The sequence below is a fragment of the Denticeps clupeoides genome, chromosome 3 (genome assembly GCF_900700375.1).
Source record: "Denticeps clupeoides chromosome 3, fDenClu1.1, whole genome shotgun sequence".
Classification (NCBI taxonomy): domain Eukaryota; kingdom Metazoa; phylum Chordata; class Actinopteri; order Clupeiformes; family Denticipitidae; genus Denticeps; species Denticeps clupeoides.
Genome location: NC_041709.1, coordinates 25,874,172 through 25,886,529, shown reverse-complemented (window position 1 = coordinate 25,886,529; position 12,358 = coordinate 25,874,172). Strand labels below are relative to the sequence as shown.

Sequence of the window (12,358 nt, the reverse complement as noted above, 5' to 3'; positions counted from 1 at the left end):
TATACATAACAAACCAAAAATTTCACAGCATCATCACTCTGTGTATGTTTGTGTCATCTGTTCAGCTGTTGCCTTATTTCGATTAATCCTGACTCTCACTTTCTTTAAATCACTTAATCCACAATAGGGGCATGGTTGATGGCACCTAACCCAGGTAATAGGGTGTAAGGTACAGGCTCATCCTGGGCGGGGCACCAAGTTCGAATTGCTGGTTCACCCTATTGCCCTGAACAGTGGGAGGTAGCCGGCAACCCACACTTACACACAAACTCCACACACAAAGGATTCAAACCACTGTGCTTAGAGGTTCGAGGCAGCAGCAATACCCACCATACCAATGTGCTGCTATATCAGGTGGTGGTGGCCAAGGCACCATTAAGGTGTCCTTAAGCAAGGTACCATTCCCACACATAACTCCCTGGGCGCGCACTGTTAACGGAGGGTTAAATGCCATTGTGTATACCATGTTATGCATCACAGCAACAAATGAACATTTCCACTTGAAATATTTCTACATGTACGTGTCAGTAACAAAATGAAATGTCACACATGGTTTACAGGGTTTATCTGAGCAAAGCACCGTCCCCACACACTGCTCCCTGGGCGCCTGTCATAGCTGCCCACTGCTCACCAAGGGTGATGGTTAAATACAGACGACACATTTCATTGTGTCACCGTGTGCTGCAGTGTATCACAATGACAATCACTTCACTTTCAGTTGATGGATATCAAGGTGCTAAATGCATGATAGGTAAAAATGTAATGCAATTCGAATTTCAAATTTCCGTCACATTTGAAGTCTGATCTTTTAAAAAAATATCTGATGACATTGTACACGATCACAATGACAAAGTCCTGCCTGAGTTTCAATAACTTGTAGTAGTGGGTGGTAGTAGCCTACTGGGTGACACACTTGCCTATGAACCAGAAGACCACAAAGTCACAGGTTCAAACCCCACTTTCATTGTGTCCCTGAGCAAGACACTTAACCCTGAGTGCTCCAGGGTGACTGTCCCTTCTGATTATATGTCACTCTGGATATGGCCGTCTGATAGATGCCGTAAATGTTTAATAGTAATTCATAATGCATCAATAACACACATAACAATACAAAATGAAACGTGAGTAGTACAATAGTAGTGGGTTTTCCCCTTATTTAAAAGCGCATTGTGCTGGACAGCAAATGTAGAGATATAAAAGAATTTATAACTTTAACAGAGACTCACCAGCAGCTTTCTGCAGCTGAATTCCAGTTCCTCATGGCCAATGGACTGATTCATCTGGGAATCTATGGCCTATGTGGTGCAAAGGGATCACCACAAAGGCCGATTAACACACATCTGCCAGCCAAATGTGTCCTGCGTGAGCCCAGGCAGAGCAGAAATGGCTTTCACAGACTCCTTTAATGAACCGTAGTGTAACCACTTGTAAATGCGCAGATATTATGGTGCAGAAATTCGGCTGAAAAACATGTTTTTTTGGTGCCGTTTAGTCACAAATGGAGAAAGTGAGATGGCAGCTGAGTGCGACTGACACTATTTTACACATAAACAGCAGGTCCTGTGGTGTGGGATGAGGCAGGACCTGTCATGTCTTTCTTCCTTGGGCAGACGCGTTGACTCACATTAGCCTGGGGCCCTTCGCCCGGGTTCCACCGCAGCTATGCACTGTCTGACCAGAGGCCTGGAGCAAGGGAGGGTGTATTGTCTCTCTCCAAGGCTGTGGCCCGTTCCACTCATTCTGAGCCAGCCGAAGGGAGAAGAAAACACAAGGGGAAACAAACAGTCTCATTCTCCCACTACCCGCCTCTCCGGTCCTAGAAGCCAATCATGGACCTTCTGGACCTCCTATGGCCTTTACTCTTGAACATAGAAGGCAAATTGAGGCTTTGATAAAGGGTGTCCCAGTGAGTGACACGGTCCAAGGTACAACAGCTGGGTGACCTTAGTTAGAAGAAAAAAAAGTTCTTCCCTTGTGAAGAAGTTTAAAGAACTTAACTTGAGCCAATGTATATAGTGACCCTGAGGGTCAAAATACAATGACATTTTAGGTGACCTTTGACATCTTTTTTTGTTGTTGTATGAATACCAAGCATTATGCAAAACATAATGTTTCATAGAATAGAACATTACACATGTAACCTTCAGGTGCCCCTGGCCCACCAGGTGGCACCGCATCACTGTCTCTGTTTCCACTAATTACCTTCATGTGCTCTCCATCAAGTGCAATTAGGTCAACCCATCAGTGTTCGCCAAGCGTTATATTTACTGATTATGTTTGGTTCCTGTGCTGCTTCTCTTGTGGGTTTACTGTTAAATTCAATGTCATGGATATGCTCTGTATTTATACTGGGTGTTGACCCTGGGTTTCACTGCTTCCGAGTGGCCTCCCCCTCGGTTGTCCTTGCATCCCCTGTGGGTCTGGCAGCGGGCGGGCAGCCATGACAAAAACATTACACAAAACACAATAACCAATTTGTGAACATAACCTTTTGTAAAACACAACGACCTTCCACAGATCACAGAACGGAATAACACATCAATCGCTTCCGACATATTCTGAATCTTAATGTAAGAAAATACAACATTCATTATATTGCCCATAATCACATACAGTATGTCTCAATGGACTTTGACAGACCCTACAGTTGACACCCCAACACTGGACCCTTCTGAACACAAGACAAAACTCCACACAAAAAAACTCTAGGAAAGAGGGGACAAAAATAAAGAAACCTTGGGAAGGAGTGATACAGAGCGGGATGCCCTTCCAGGGTACAGTGAGCCTGCAGTTGGTGTCAGTGCAGGTTTGGTGATGATTTGTACAGGAAGAGAAAAGGTCCTACAGTTGTAGAGGTGGAAAAGTCCAAAGTGTAGTATAGAGCATCTGTCCATGTTTGGAGGTACTGGACAGTGCAGAGTAGGTTTTAGTCCAGGATCATGGTGTACATGACATGTCCATTATGATGCTACTGGTCTATTTGAACATCCCAGAGGTTTTAGCTATTACAGTGGTGGTGGCTGTGGTGACCCACTGGTACGTTTCATGCTGAGTCGCCTCGTTAGAAGCTCATTGCTACTGTGAGATCATTGGACTATGGAGGTGGTCTGGGCGCTTGATTCAGCAGCGGCAGATTGTGGCATTGTACAACTGATAAAGAAATACATGCTTATGGTGGTACACTAGTATAATAGTGGCCCGCTGCCCTAACTAGAACAACCTAACTAAGGGGAATTGAACACAGTCTGTGCTTGACTAGGTGACTGTGTAATAAAGTGGACTTAATAATTGATATCTTAAAATAGCAGTGGACATGAGCTTCAGAACATCCATGTCAGACCTTGAGTCTCTTCCATTTTTTTCCAGAGAGGGTCTATGTATGAGCGGTGTCACCTGTAGTGGTTGTTAAGCCCATTTAGACATACTGCTTGTAATTTTGGGCTATACAAAAAAAATTGTTGTTATCTCACAGCAAGGGACATGCTCAGTCCCCTTATTTCCAGCTTGCTGTCCTGCAGGAAGTGAACAGTTCTATAAATGGTACCGAACACCAGAGGCATGCAGTGGGGTCGTAGTTACGCATGCACGTGAGAAACCCATGACTCCATCCATCACCCCTGTCCGGCCAGGGCCCAGAGTAGACCTTCGCCCCCGCCTTGATGTTTACTCTGCACAGTCACAGCTCTGTAGCAGTCGGCTGTCCCATGCGGAGAAGGTATGAAAAATGTTTGGCATCCTGGCGTACCACAAGGCTTTGCCTTCGATCCATGTGGCTACCAAGTGCTTTAGTAGGGCACTAATTCAGCTATATATGAATCAGATGTGCAAACTGGTTTTCTAATGGTGATGGGCTAACTCTAAATTTCTGAGATGGTCAATTGAACAAAACGCACACCTAAGCAAGGTATCTACATCCACATCTACAGTCCATGCATCTGCATGGTGATGGGTGAAAGCTGTAATAAGCGTTATCATTGTCCATACAGATCTACACAGTATATATACAATTGTGTGAAAAAGTGTTTACTGATGTGTTTCTGATTTCTTACTTTTACTCATGTTAGTCACATCTAAATGTTTCAGAATCTCAAAAATGTTTAAATATTAATCAAAGCCAACACAAGTAAACACAAAAAGTAGTCATGTGAAGGATTTTTATAATTAAGGGAGAGAAAAAAAATCCAAACCTACATGGCCCTGTGTGACAAAGTGATTGCCCCCTCAACCTAATAACCGATCAAGCCACACTTCTTAGCAACAACTGCAGTCAAGTGCAATCACTTGCAATGAGACTTTTACAGGATTGTGGAGGAATTTTGTCCCACTCACCAACAGATGTTCTACAGGATTTATCGCAGCAAGTCTCCCAGGCCCTGAGTCAGCAAAACAGCCCAAGACCATCACATCACCACAATATTTTACTGTTGTTATGATTTTTTTTTTTCTGAAATGTGGTGTTGCTTTTGCACCAGATGTTATGGGACACACACCTTCCAAAAAGTTCAACGTTTGTCTTGTCAGTCTTGAATCATCAAGATATTTTCTGGAAAAAGAAATGTTCTTTTTGCTCAGCAGTGATTTTCATCTTGGCCTTTTTTGCCCAGTCTCTTTCTTATGGTGTAGTCATGAACACTAATCTTACCTGAAGCAAGTGAGGCCTGAAGTTATACAGATGTTTTGTTGGGGTCTTTTGTGACTCTTGGATGAGTTGTCGCTGTGCTGTAGGTCATTTTTCTTTGCCTGGTCACTCCTGGGAAGGTTCACCACTGTTCCATTGCAGATAATGGCTCTCACTGTGGTTTGCTGGAGTCCCAGTTCTTTAAAATGGATTTATAACCTTTCCCAGACTGACAGATCTCAATTGCTTTTTATTTGTTCCTGAATTCCTTTGGATCTCAGAATGATGTTGAGCTTTTGAGGATCTTTTGTTCTACATCACCTTGTCAGGCAGGTCTTACAGGTGTGGCAGTAGTCAGGCCTGGGTGAGGTTACTGATTTTGAAGACGGGGGAGGCAATCACATTGTCACGCAAAGCCAAGTAGGTTCGGAAAAATTTGAATATATTTGTGTGTGAGATTGTGTGTGTTGGGCTTTTCTACAATTACTTCAATAAGAGTTCCGTTCCAGTACATAAATGTTAGTGGTATTTAGTATAATTTGCTCAGTGGCACCTTGGCGGATCGGTATTTGAACCGACAACCTCTGGAATACGGGGCCGCTTCCTTTACCGATAGGCTACCACTGCCCCCGTTGAAAGCGATTGTGATTAAGCAAGTGAATAAAGAAATTACTTATAATTAAACATATATATATATATATATACACACACACACACACACCTTAAAACTTTGTGGCATAGATTCAACAAGGTACTGGAAACATTCCTCAGAGATATTTGTCCATGTTGAGATGATAGCATCACGCAGTTACTTTAGATTTGTTGGCTGCACATCCATGATACGAATCTCCCATTCCACCACATCCCAAAGATGCTCTATTGGATTGAGATATGGTGACTGTGGAGTCCATTTAAGTACAGTGAACTCATTGTCATGTTCATGTTTGGGGCATTGGTGGCCTAGCGGTTAAGGAAGCGGCCCCGTAATCAGAAGGTTGGCGGTTCGAATCCCGATCTGCCAAGGTGCCACTGAGGTGTCACTGAGCAAAGCACCGTCCCCACACACTGCTCCCCGGGCGCCTGTCATGGCTGCCCACTGCTCACTCAGGGTGATGGGTTAAATGCAGAGGACAAATTTCACTGTGTGCACCGTGTGCTGTGCTGCTGTGTATCACATGTGACAATCACTTCACTTTGTAAGAAACCAGTCTGAGATGATTCGAGCTTTATGACATAGTGTATTATCCTGCTGGAAGTAGCCATCAGAAGGTTCACTGTGGTCATAAAGGGGTGGACATGGTCAGCAACAATACTCAGGTAGGCTGTGGTGTTGCAACAATGATCAATTAGTACTAAGGGGCCCAAAGTGTGCCAAGAAAATATCCCCCACACCATTACACCACCACCAGCAGCCTGAACCATTGATACAAGGGAGGATGGATCCATGTTTTCCATGTTGTTGACGCCAAATTCTGACCCTACCATTTGAATGTTGCAGAAATCGAGACTCATCAGTTTCGAATTGTAGACAATTTTGAATTGTAGCCTGTTTCCTGTTCATAGCTGACAGGAGTGACACCCAGTGGTGTCTTCTGCTGCTGTAGCCCATCTGCCTCAAGGTTCGACGTTTTGTGCAATCAGAGATGCTCTTCTGCATACCTTGGTTGTAACGAGTGGTTATTTGAGTTGCCTTTCTATCGGCTCGAACCTCTGGCATCAACAAGACATTTTTGCCCACAGAGATGGTTGTGCGTGACAATCGCAGAAGATCAGCAGTTTACCACAATCAAAGTCACTTAAATCACCTTTCTTCTTCATTATGAAGCTCGATTTGAACTGCAGCGGTTCGTCTTGACCATGTCAATGTGCCTAAATGCATTGAGTTGATTGGCTGCTCAGTAATTTGCGTCATCGAGCAGTTGGACAGGTGTGCCTAATAAAGTGGCCGGTGAGCGTATATATTACAACACTGCAAGTAATTATTGAACAAAGAAGTCCTTTTGCTGTGAAGATCCCGGAGTCTTTTTGTTGTGTCATGTTTTTTGTATGAATAGAATTTGCAGATTAACACAAATTGCACACATACAATTAAACAACGAATGTAATTCACGTTAAACTTAAAAAAAAAAACCGAGGAGACCGGAAGACGGTTCACTGCTTCTGAAAATCGCTGTGAATAAATGTAAAAAATATGCGGTATTCAAGTGCGCCATCATCTGGAATAACAGAGCAACAGATTACATGGCTGAAGGTTTTTTAAATTTACTGGCAGGAAAATGTGAAAACCAATTCCACGTTTCATTTGTAAAATGGACAGGATGAAACAATTAAAAGTGCAACCGTTGGTCCGAAATACTGGGATTCTGCGGTAAACACCAAACCCATCCCAAATTTACACTCTCGGTCGGAGACCTCGGGATAAATTGTCCTCTTTCTTTAAAAATTAATAAAACGTGAAGATATTTGTGGATGTTCTTGTGTCTGTCACCATCCAGTCCACCCTCTGAAATGAAGAGCTGGTCACGTGGTCGAAGTGGACTGCCGGCGGATGACGTCATGTGAACGCGACACGACTCGCCCGGTCCAGCCGCTGAGCGCGCTCGGTTCCGCGGTTCGTAACTGATGATCATGCAGGCGGCTGCGGTTCGGTACCGGGCCCGGTTCTTCCGTCAGCTTGAACTCCGAGGTAACGCTTCCGGTTCACCGGCTTCTGTTTAATAGAGCTGGAGAGTCGACAACGTCCTAATGCCCTTAAACACACACACCCCTAACCTGAACTTAATATTCACATGCAAAAATCTACATATGTGTCTTAATTTACTACAGTTTATTTGATTTAGATGTGATTTTGTTGTGCTGACTTGAAATACTGCCTTGACCCAGTGCATCTAAAATTATAGCATTGTGAACTTAAGTCGTAATACCTGAACTGTACTTAACATGCACTTATTTGTGTTGCTTTTGTTACCTGATATATGAAAGTTTACTCACTAACAGTGAGGGGGGGAAAGGGTATCTAATGAAATGAAAACGTATCTAAAAGGCATCCAAATTTCTTCCTTTGTGATCTGACCCTTTTTTTTGCAGGCCGCGGGTTCTGCAGCATCGTCCCACCCGCCCTGAGCGGCGAGGAGAAGGCTGTGCTGGACGCAATGCTGCGGGTGGACCATGCTGGAGAGTACGGGGCGAACCGCATCTATGCGGGCCAGATGGCGGTATTAGGCAGGACGCAAGCTGCGCCCCTCATACAGGTAAAATGTCTCCCATCTACAATTAGAACAAAACAAAAAAAGCAACATGGAATAAATGATGTTGGTTGTTCCAGCGCATGTGGGACCAGGAAAAAAAGCATCTGCAGAAGTTTAATGAGATCCTCGGTGAGAACCGGGTGCGACCCACGGTATTGCTTCCTCTCTGGAACATCACTGGCTTTGTCTTGGGTGAGTTCCTTTAGAACCTACAGATATTTCAGTCCACTTAGTACAGCATACACACAGTATACATACAGTAAAATATGAACAGAGTAGAAATTTTAATGTTACCTTGTATGTTTTTAGACATAACTAAATAATTTGGCCATAACTTTGATCTTATTAAGTAGTAGTCTGTACTATATATATATATTTACATTTACAGCATTTATCAGACACCCTTATCCAGAGCGACTTACAGTAGTTACAGGGACAGTCCCCCCTGGAGCAATTTAGGGTTAAGTGTCTTGTAGTAAGTGGGGTTTGAACCTGGGTATTCTGGTCCTTAGGCGAGATGTGAAAAGGCAACAGCCTTATCTATATGCATCATAATTACAAAGCGATACATGGAAATTATATGTTTATAAAACAGTTCACGCTGACAGACAAATGTGAGTGTAAATTTCATGCCAGTGTTTGTACAGTCCAATAGGGATGTAACAATGCACTCGACTTTCGATTCAATGATTGAAGTCAAGTTGATGGTAATATTTTTAACCAAATGAGTTGCAGATTTGATATATGTAATGTGTTGCTTTAAGCCTACGAAACCTGCAATTAAAATAGCAATTTGTTACCAAAAAACATTTAAAATGATAAAGAGAAATAAAATAAAATGCATGTGTAACTGGATGGACACATATCTTCAGTGAAAGAAGGCCACAACTCGCCTGAAGCCACCCAAAAGACGTGCGACCTGCTGCAGTGTCAAAGTTTACTTTGTGGGTAAAATACTTGATAAGGGTCCAGTCCGACTTCCCTAACCATTCTACATTCTTTCTTCTGTATTCTACATTCCTGTGTTTTCGCACTTTGAAGGTAGATTACATATTTTCATATATTTTGAACTTTTTAGCCGAATGGTGGTGCATCAGAATAAGCTTTATTGCCAGGTATGTTTACACAGAACTCAGAATGACAGTGACAAGACACATTCCCTTATTCAGACCATAATTAAACAGTACAACAAAGCAATAAAAGAATGTCCTGCTGCTCTGTCATTCTTGAGAACATATAACGCTGTAAAAGTGAGTGGATTGATGTGTGTTTGGTGTCAGGAGCCTCCACCGCCCTGCTGGGTAAGGCCGGTGCCATGGCCTGCACCGTGGCTGTGGAGGAGAGCATCTCGGAGCACTACAACAGCCAAATACGAAGCCTGATGGAGATGGACCCCGAGAGGTACGCAGCGCTGCTGCAGGTGAGCATTTCCTGTGATAGAAACCATTTACCCGTTTAGGAATAACAGTGTATTAACTGTTGCTTTTCCATTCATTAGGTAATCAAGGAATTTCGGGATGAGGAAATGGAGCACCATGATATAGGCTTGCATCATGACGCAGAATCGGTTAGTTGTGAATTTCATCGTGTTAACTGTTGTGCTGGGAATAGCTAGCAATACACAAACAGAATCTGTTGCATTATTTTGCAGGTTCCAGGCTACTGGCTGTTGAAGAACGGCATACAGATCGGATGTAAAGCAGCCATTTACATTTCTGAGCGCCTTTAGTCCATCTTCTGATGTAAAATGTACACATCACGTGTGTTTCCTGTGCACTTTTGACCTTTAGCTTTGTATGCTGAAGAGTATGAGCGCTTTTGATCACATGCTTGATAAGACAATTCAGACAAACATTGCAATTGAATTTGTTCTGTAATGTAAATTTATTTTACCAAGGGTTTGTGTTAAGAATCGGTCTGGACGTATTCCAGAAGCACACTAATATAAATATATGTACTATTTAAATACTGTTTTTCTTGTGGCAATTAACGTATTTTAACTTCTCTGAGCCCATTCATAGTGAAACTACACCTCTATAGGGTGAAAACGTTATTGTACAAATAATGAAAAAAAATTTCCATTTAAGTTTAAAAGTGCTACTTTAACCTGTTAATAACCAGTATTGAATTGAAGTGAATTTAATTTTAATAAGGTTAATTAGTTTTTTTGTTTTTTTTTACCACAAAGTGTTTTCTGGCATTTTGCCAGGCTGTTATTATAAATAATAAATTGTTCATACCTGGTAAAATAAAGGTAAAGCATGAGTTAATACAAAAATATGATTCAGGGAATCCAATCACTGCAGTGGTTAAAATGAAGCCTCTTTGTGGGTAGACTGCTTCTACAGACATTGGTGGAAGAATGGGTGGCACTCAGGAGCTTATTGAAGTCCAGTGTGGTACCTTGATAAGGTTGTGTGATTGGTTTAGTCGTGAAATTTCCTTTGATTTAAAGATTCCATGATCAACTGTTAGTGGTTATAGTATTAGTACTATATAGTATTAGTTAGTATTATAACTAAATTGAAGTAATTGCAAACAAGTAAAGTGAAATGATTGTAAAACACAGTACACATTGACACAACAAAATGTGTCCTCTGCTTTTAAACTGAGTGAGCAGTGGGCAGCCATGACAGGTGCCTGGGAGGCAGTGTGTGGGGGCGGTGCTTGCTCAGTGGATTGGGATTTGAACCGGCAACCTTCCGCTTCCTTACCCGCTGGGCCACTCCCACAGCAACTCAGCCATGAAGAGATGGGGCGCACAGTGAGCAGAAGTCAACAACCTTCTACAGAGTTGATGGCTCCAAACTTCATATGGTCTTCAGAAGAGCCTCATGGAGCCTTAAATTACTATGTACAAGTAAAAATATTATTTTTCTTAAAAGAAAGCCACCCTTAGGTCTATATTGTCTGTGCTGGCTAGCTGCAGTAACATGAGGTTCAATGAAAGTGACTCTGGCTTGACAACATGGTGGATGGGTTCTGGCTTTATTCCTTTATGTTCTAGAGCTGGCATATGCCCACCCCTATCTTTGTGTCACACTGTGGTCTCCTGAAGGCCCAAATAGCCGAGGACTACGCAAACCTTTAAACGGACCTGGCCGAGATTATTCCTGTTTCATGGCCAACAGTGTTGACAGCTTCACTGCATGATGCAAGCCTTCAAAAAAAGCAACAAGCGTCCGTCATTTTCTGGCAGCACGGGCCGACCGAAATAAAAAGCTTCAGTGACGATCCAGGTGTTAATAGCTGGGAACTGTAAAGTTGAATGTCTACATTAGCCTCCTGCATCAGGTTGCACTTATGTTCTTTATATGTTCTTCTTGCTCCCGCCTCAAGATATTTTGGGGTATTTAGGTCTGGGCAGGAATAGCTGGGCTGCTTTGCCTAGGTTCACCTCTCAGAGGAATCTGCTGATATACTGACCAAGAAATCCGCAACATGAATCTGAAAAAGGCCAGAAAGACATGGTCCGTCTGGAGTATGTGAAAATTGTAGCTATAAATTGTGAAACAATATAAATCCACATTGGCAGTAAAAACTTTCGGATGCAGATCATTACCTGTTTCTTGGCTGGGGCCATGACACAACAATTAATCCTTTCTCACGGGGTATGAAAATGTTCTCGCAGATCTGGGTCACCATGGTGTCTGGCAACCCTCCTCAAAGGGAGCTAAAAATCATGCAAGGTTCATGTTTGTGTAAATTGAAGTGAAGCGATAGGGCTGGAGAGATATGGGAGCAACTAAACATTTCCCCTGAGCCTTCAGTAAAATCTGTAGAAATCTTTAATGATGTTTCTGGTACACACATTAGCATTCAATCACAAAAGCTGTGTCCCCGTACTATGGACCATGGAGAAATGAGGAATGTGTCCCAGTCTGATAACTCATCTTTTCTTGTAGGCAATGTGCATGTGTATTATTTACGTGGTGCAGCAGGATACATTATGGCAGGGTTCTTCCTCTCTGGACCTCCGTATGATATTCTGGTCTGGGAAAACTGACACGTACCATCAACCAAACTGTAGGTCTGAGGAACATGACAAGTTCAATGTATTCACTTGTCCACAAAATTCACTAGATATCATTCTGATACAGCATCTTTCTGATCTGTTTTTGTACCAGATAACACAGACAATCATCCAAGCTGTTTCAGTGCCACAAGTGGGACCTCCACAGTGCAGGGCAGAAGATGGTTTTAATGTTGAGGCTGATCTTTGCATTTCTCAAATCTGCTCATTTAAAATGAATTCTGTCAAAAAGTGCATAGCAAGTTATATGAGTCCCTATTCGGGCAGCCAATTCATAAAGAATCTAAAACAAGACTCTTATTAGTGCTTGTGAAAAGGCTTCTTCCAAATTTCATTAAAGATGAAGCAAAATAGGATTACAGAGCTGAAAAAAGTTCCGAAATTTTAGACAATTCACCACACGTCATCAGAATCAGTCGCAAAAAAAGTTGAATTTGAACGCATTTGTTGCATTTTTAC

General features: G+C 42.5%; 1 protein-coding gene across 1 annotated transcript; it reads left to right on the top strand.

Moving 5' to 3' along the window:
* The first annotated feature begins 7,155 nt into the window (after positions 1-7,155).
* Positions 7,156-9,837, top strand: coq7 (coenzyme Q7 homolog, ubiquinone (yeast)). Its single transcript, XM_028973575.1, has 6 exons — positions 7,156-7,304; positions 7,706-7,869; positions 7,944-8,058; positions 9,147-9,286; positions 9,365-9,433; positions 9,518-9,837. Exons 1-6 carry the CDS (start codon positions 7,241-7,243, stop codon positions 9,593-9,595), a joined length of 630 nt encoding a protein of 209 aa, XP_028829408.1. The 5' UTR covers positions 7,156-7,240; the 3' UTR covers positions 9,596-9,837.
* Positions 9,838-12,358: the final 2,521 nt, after the last annotated feature.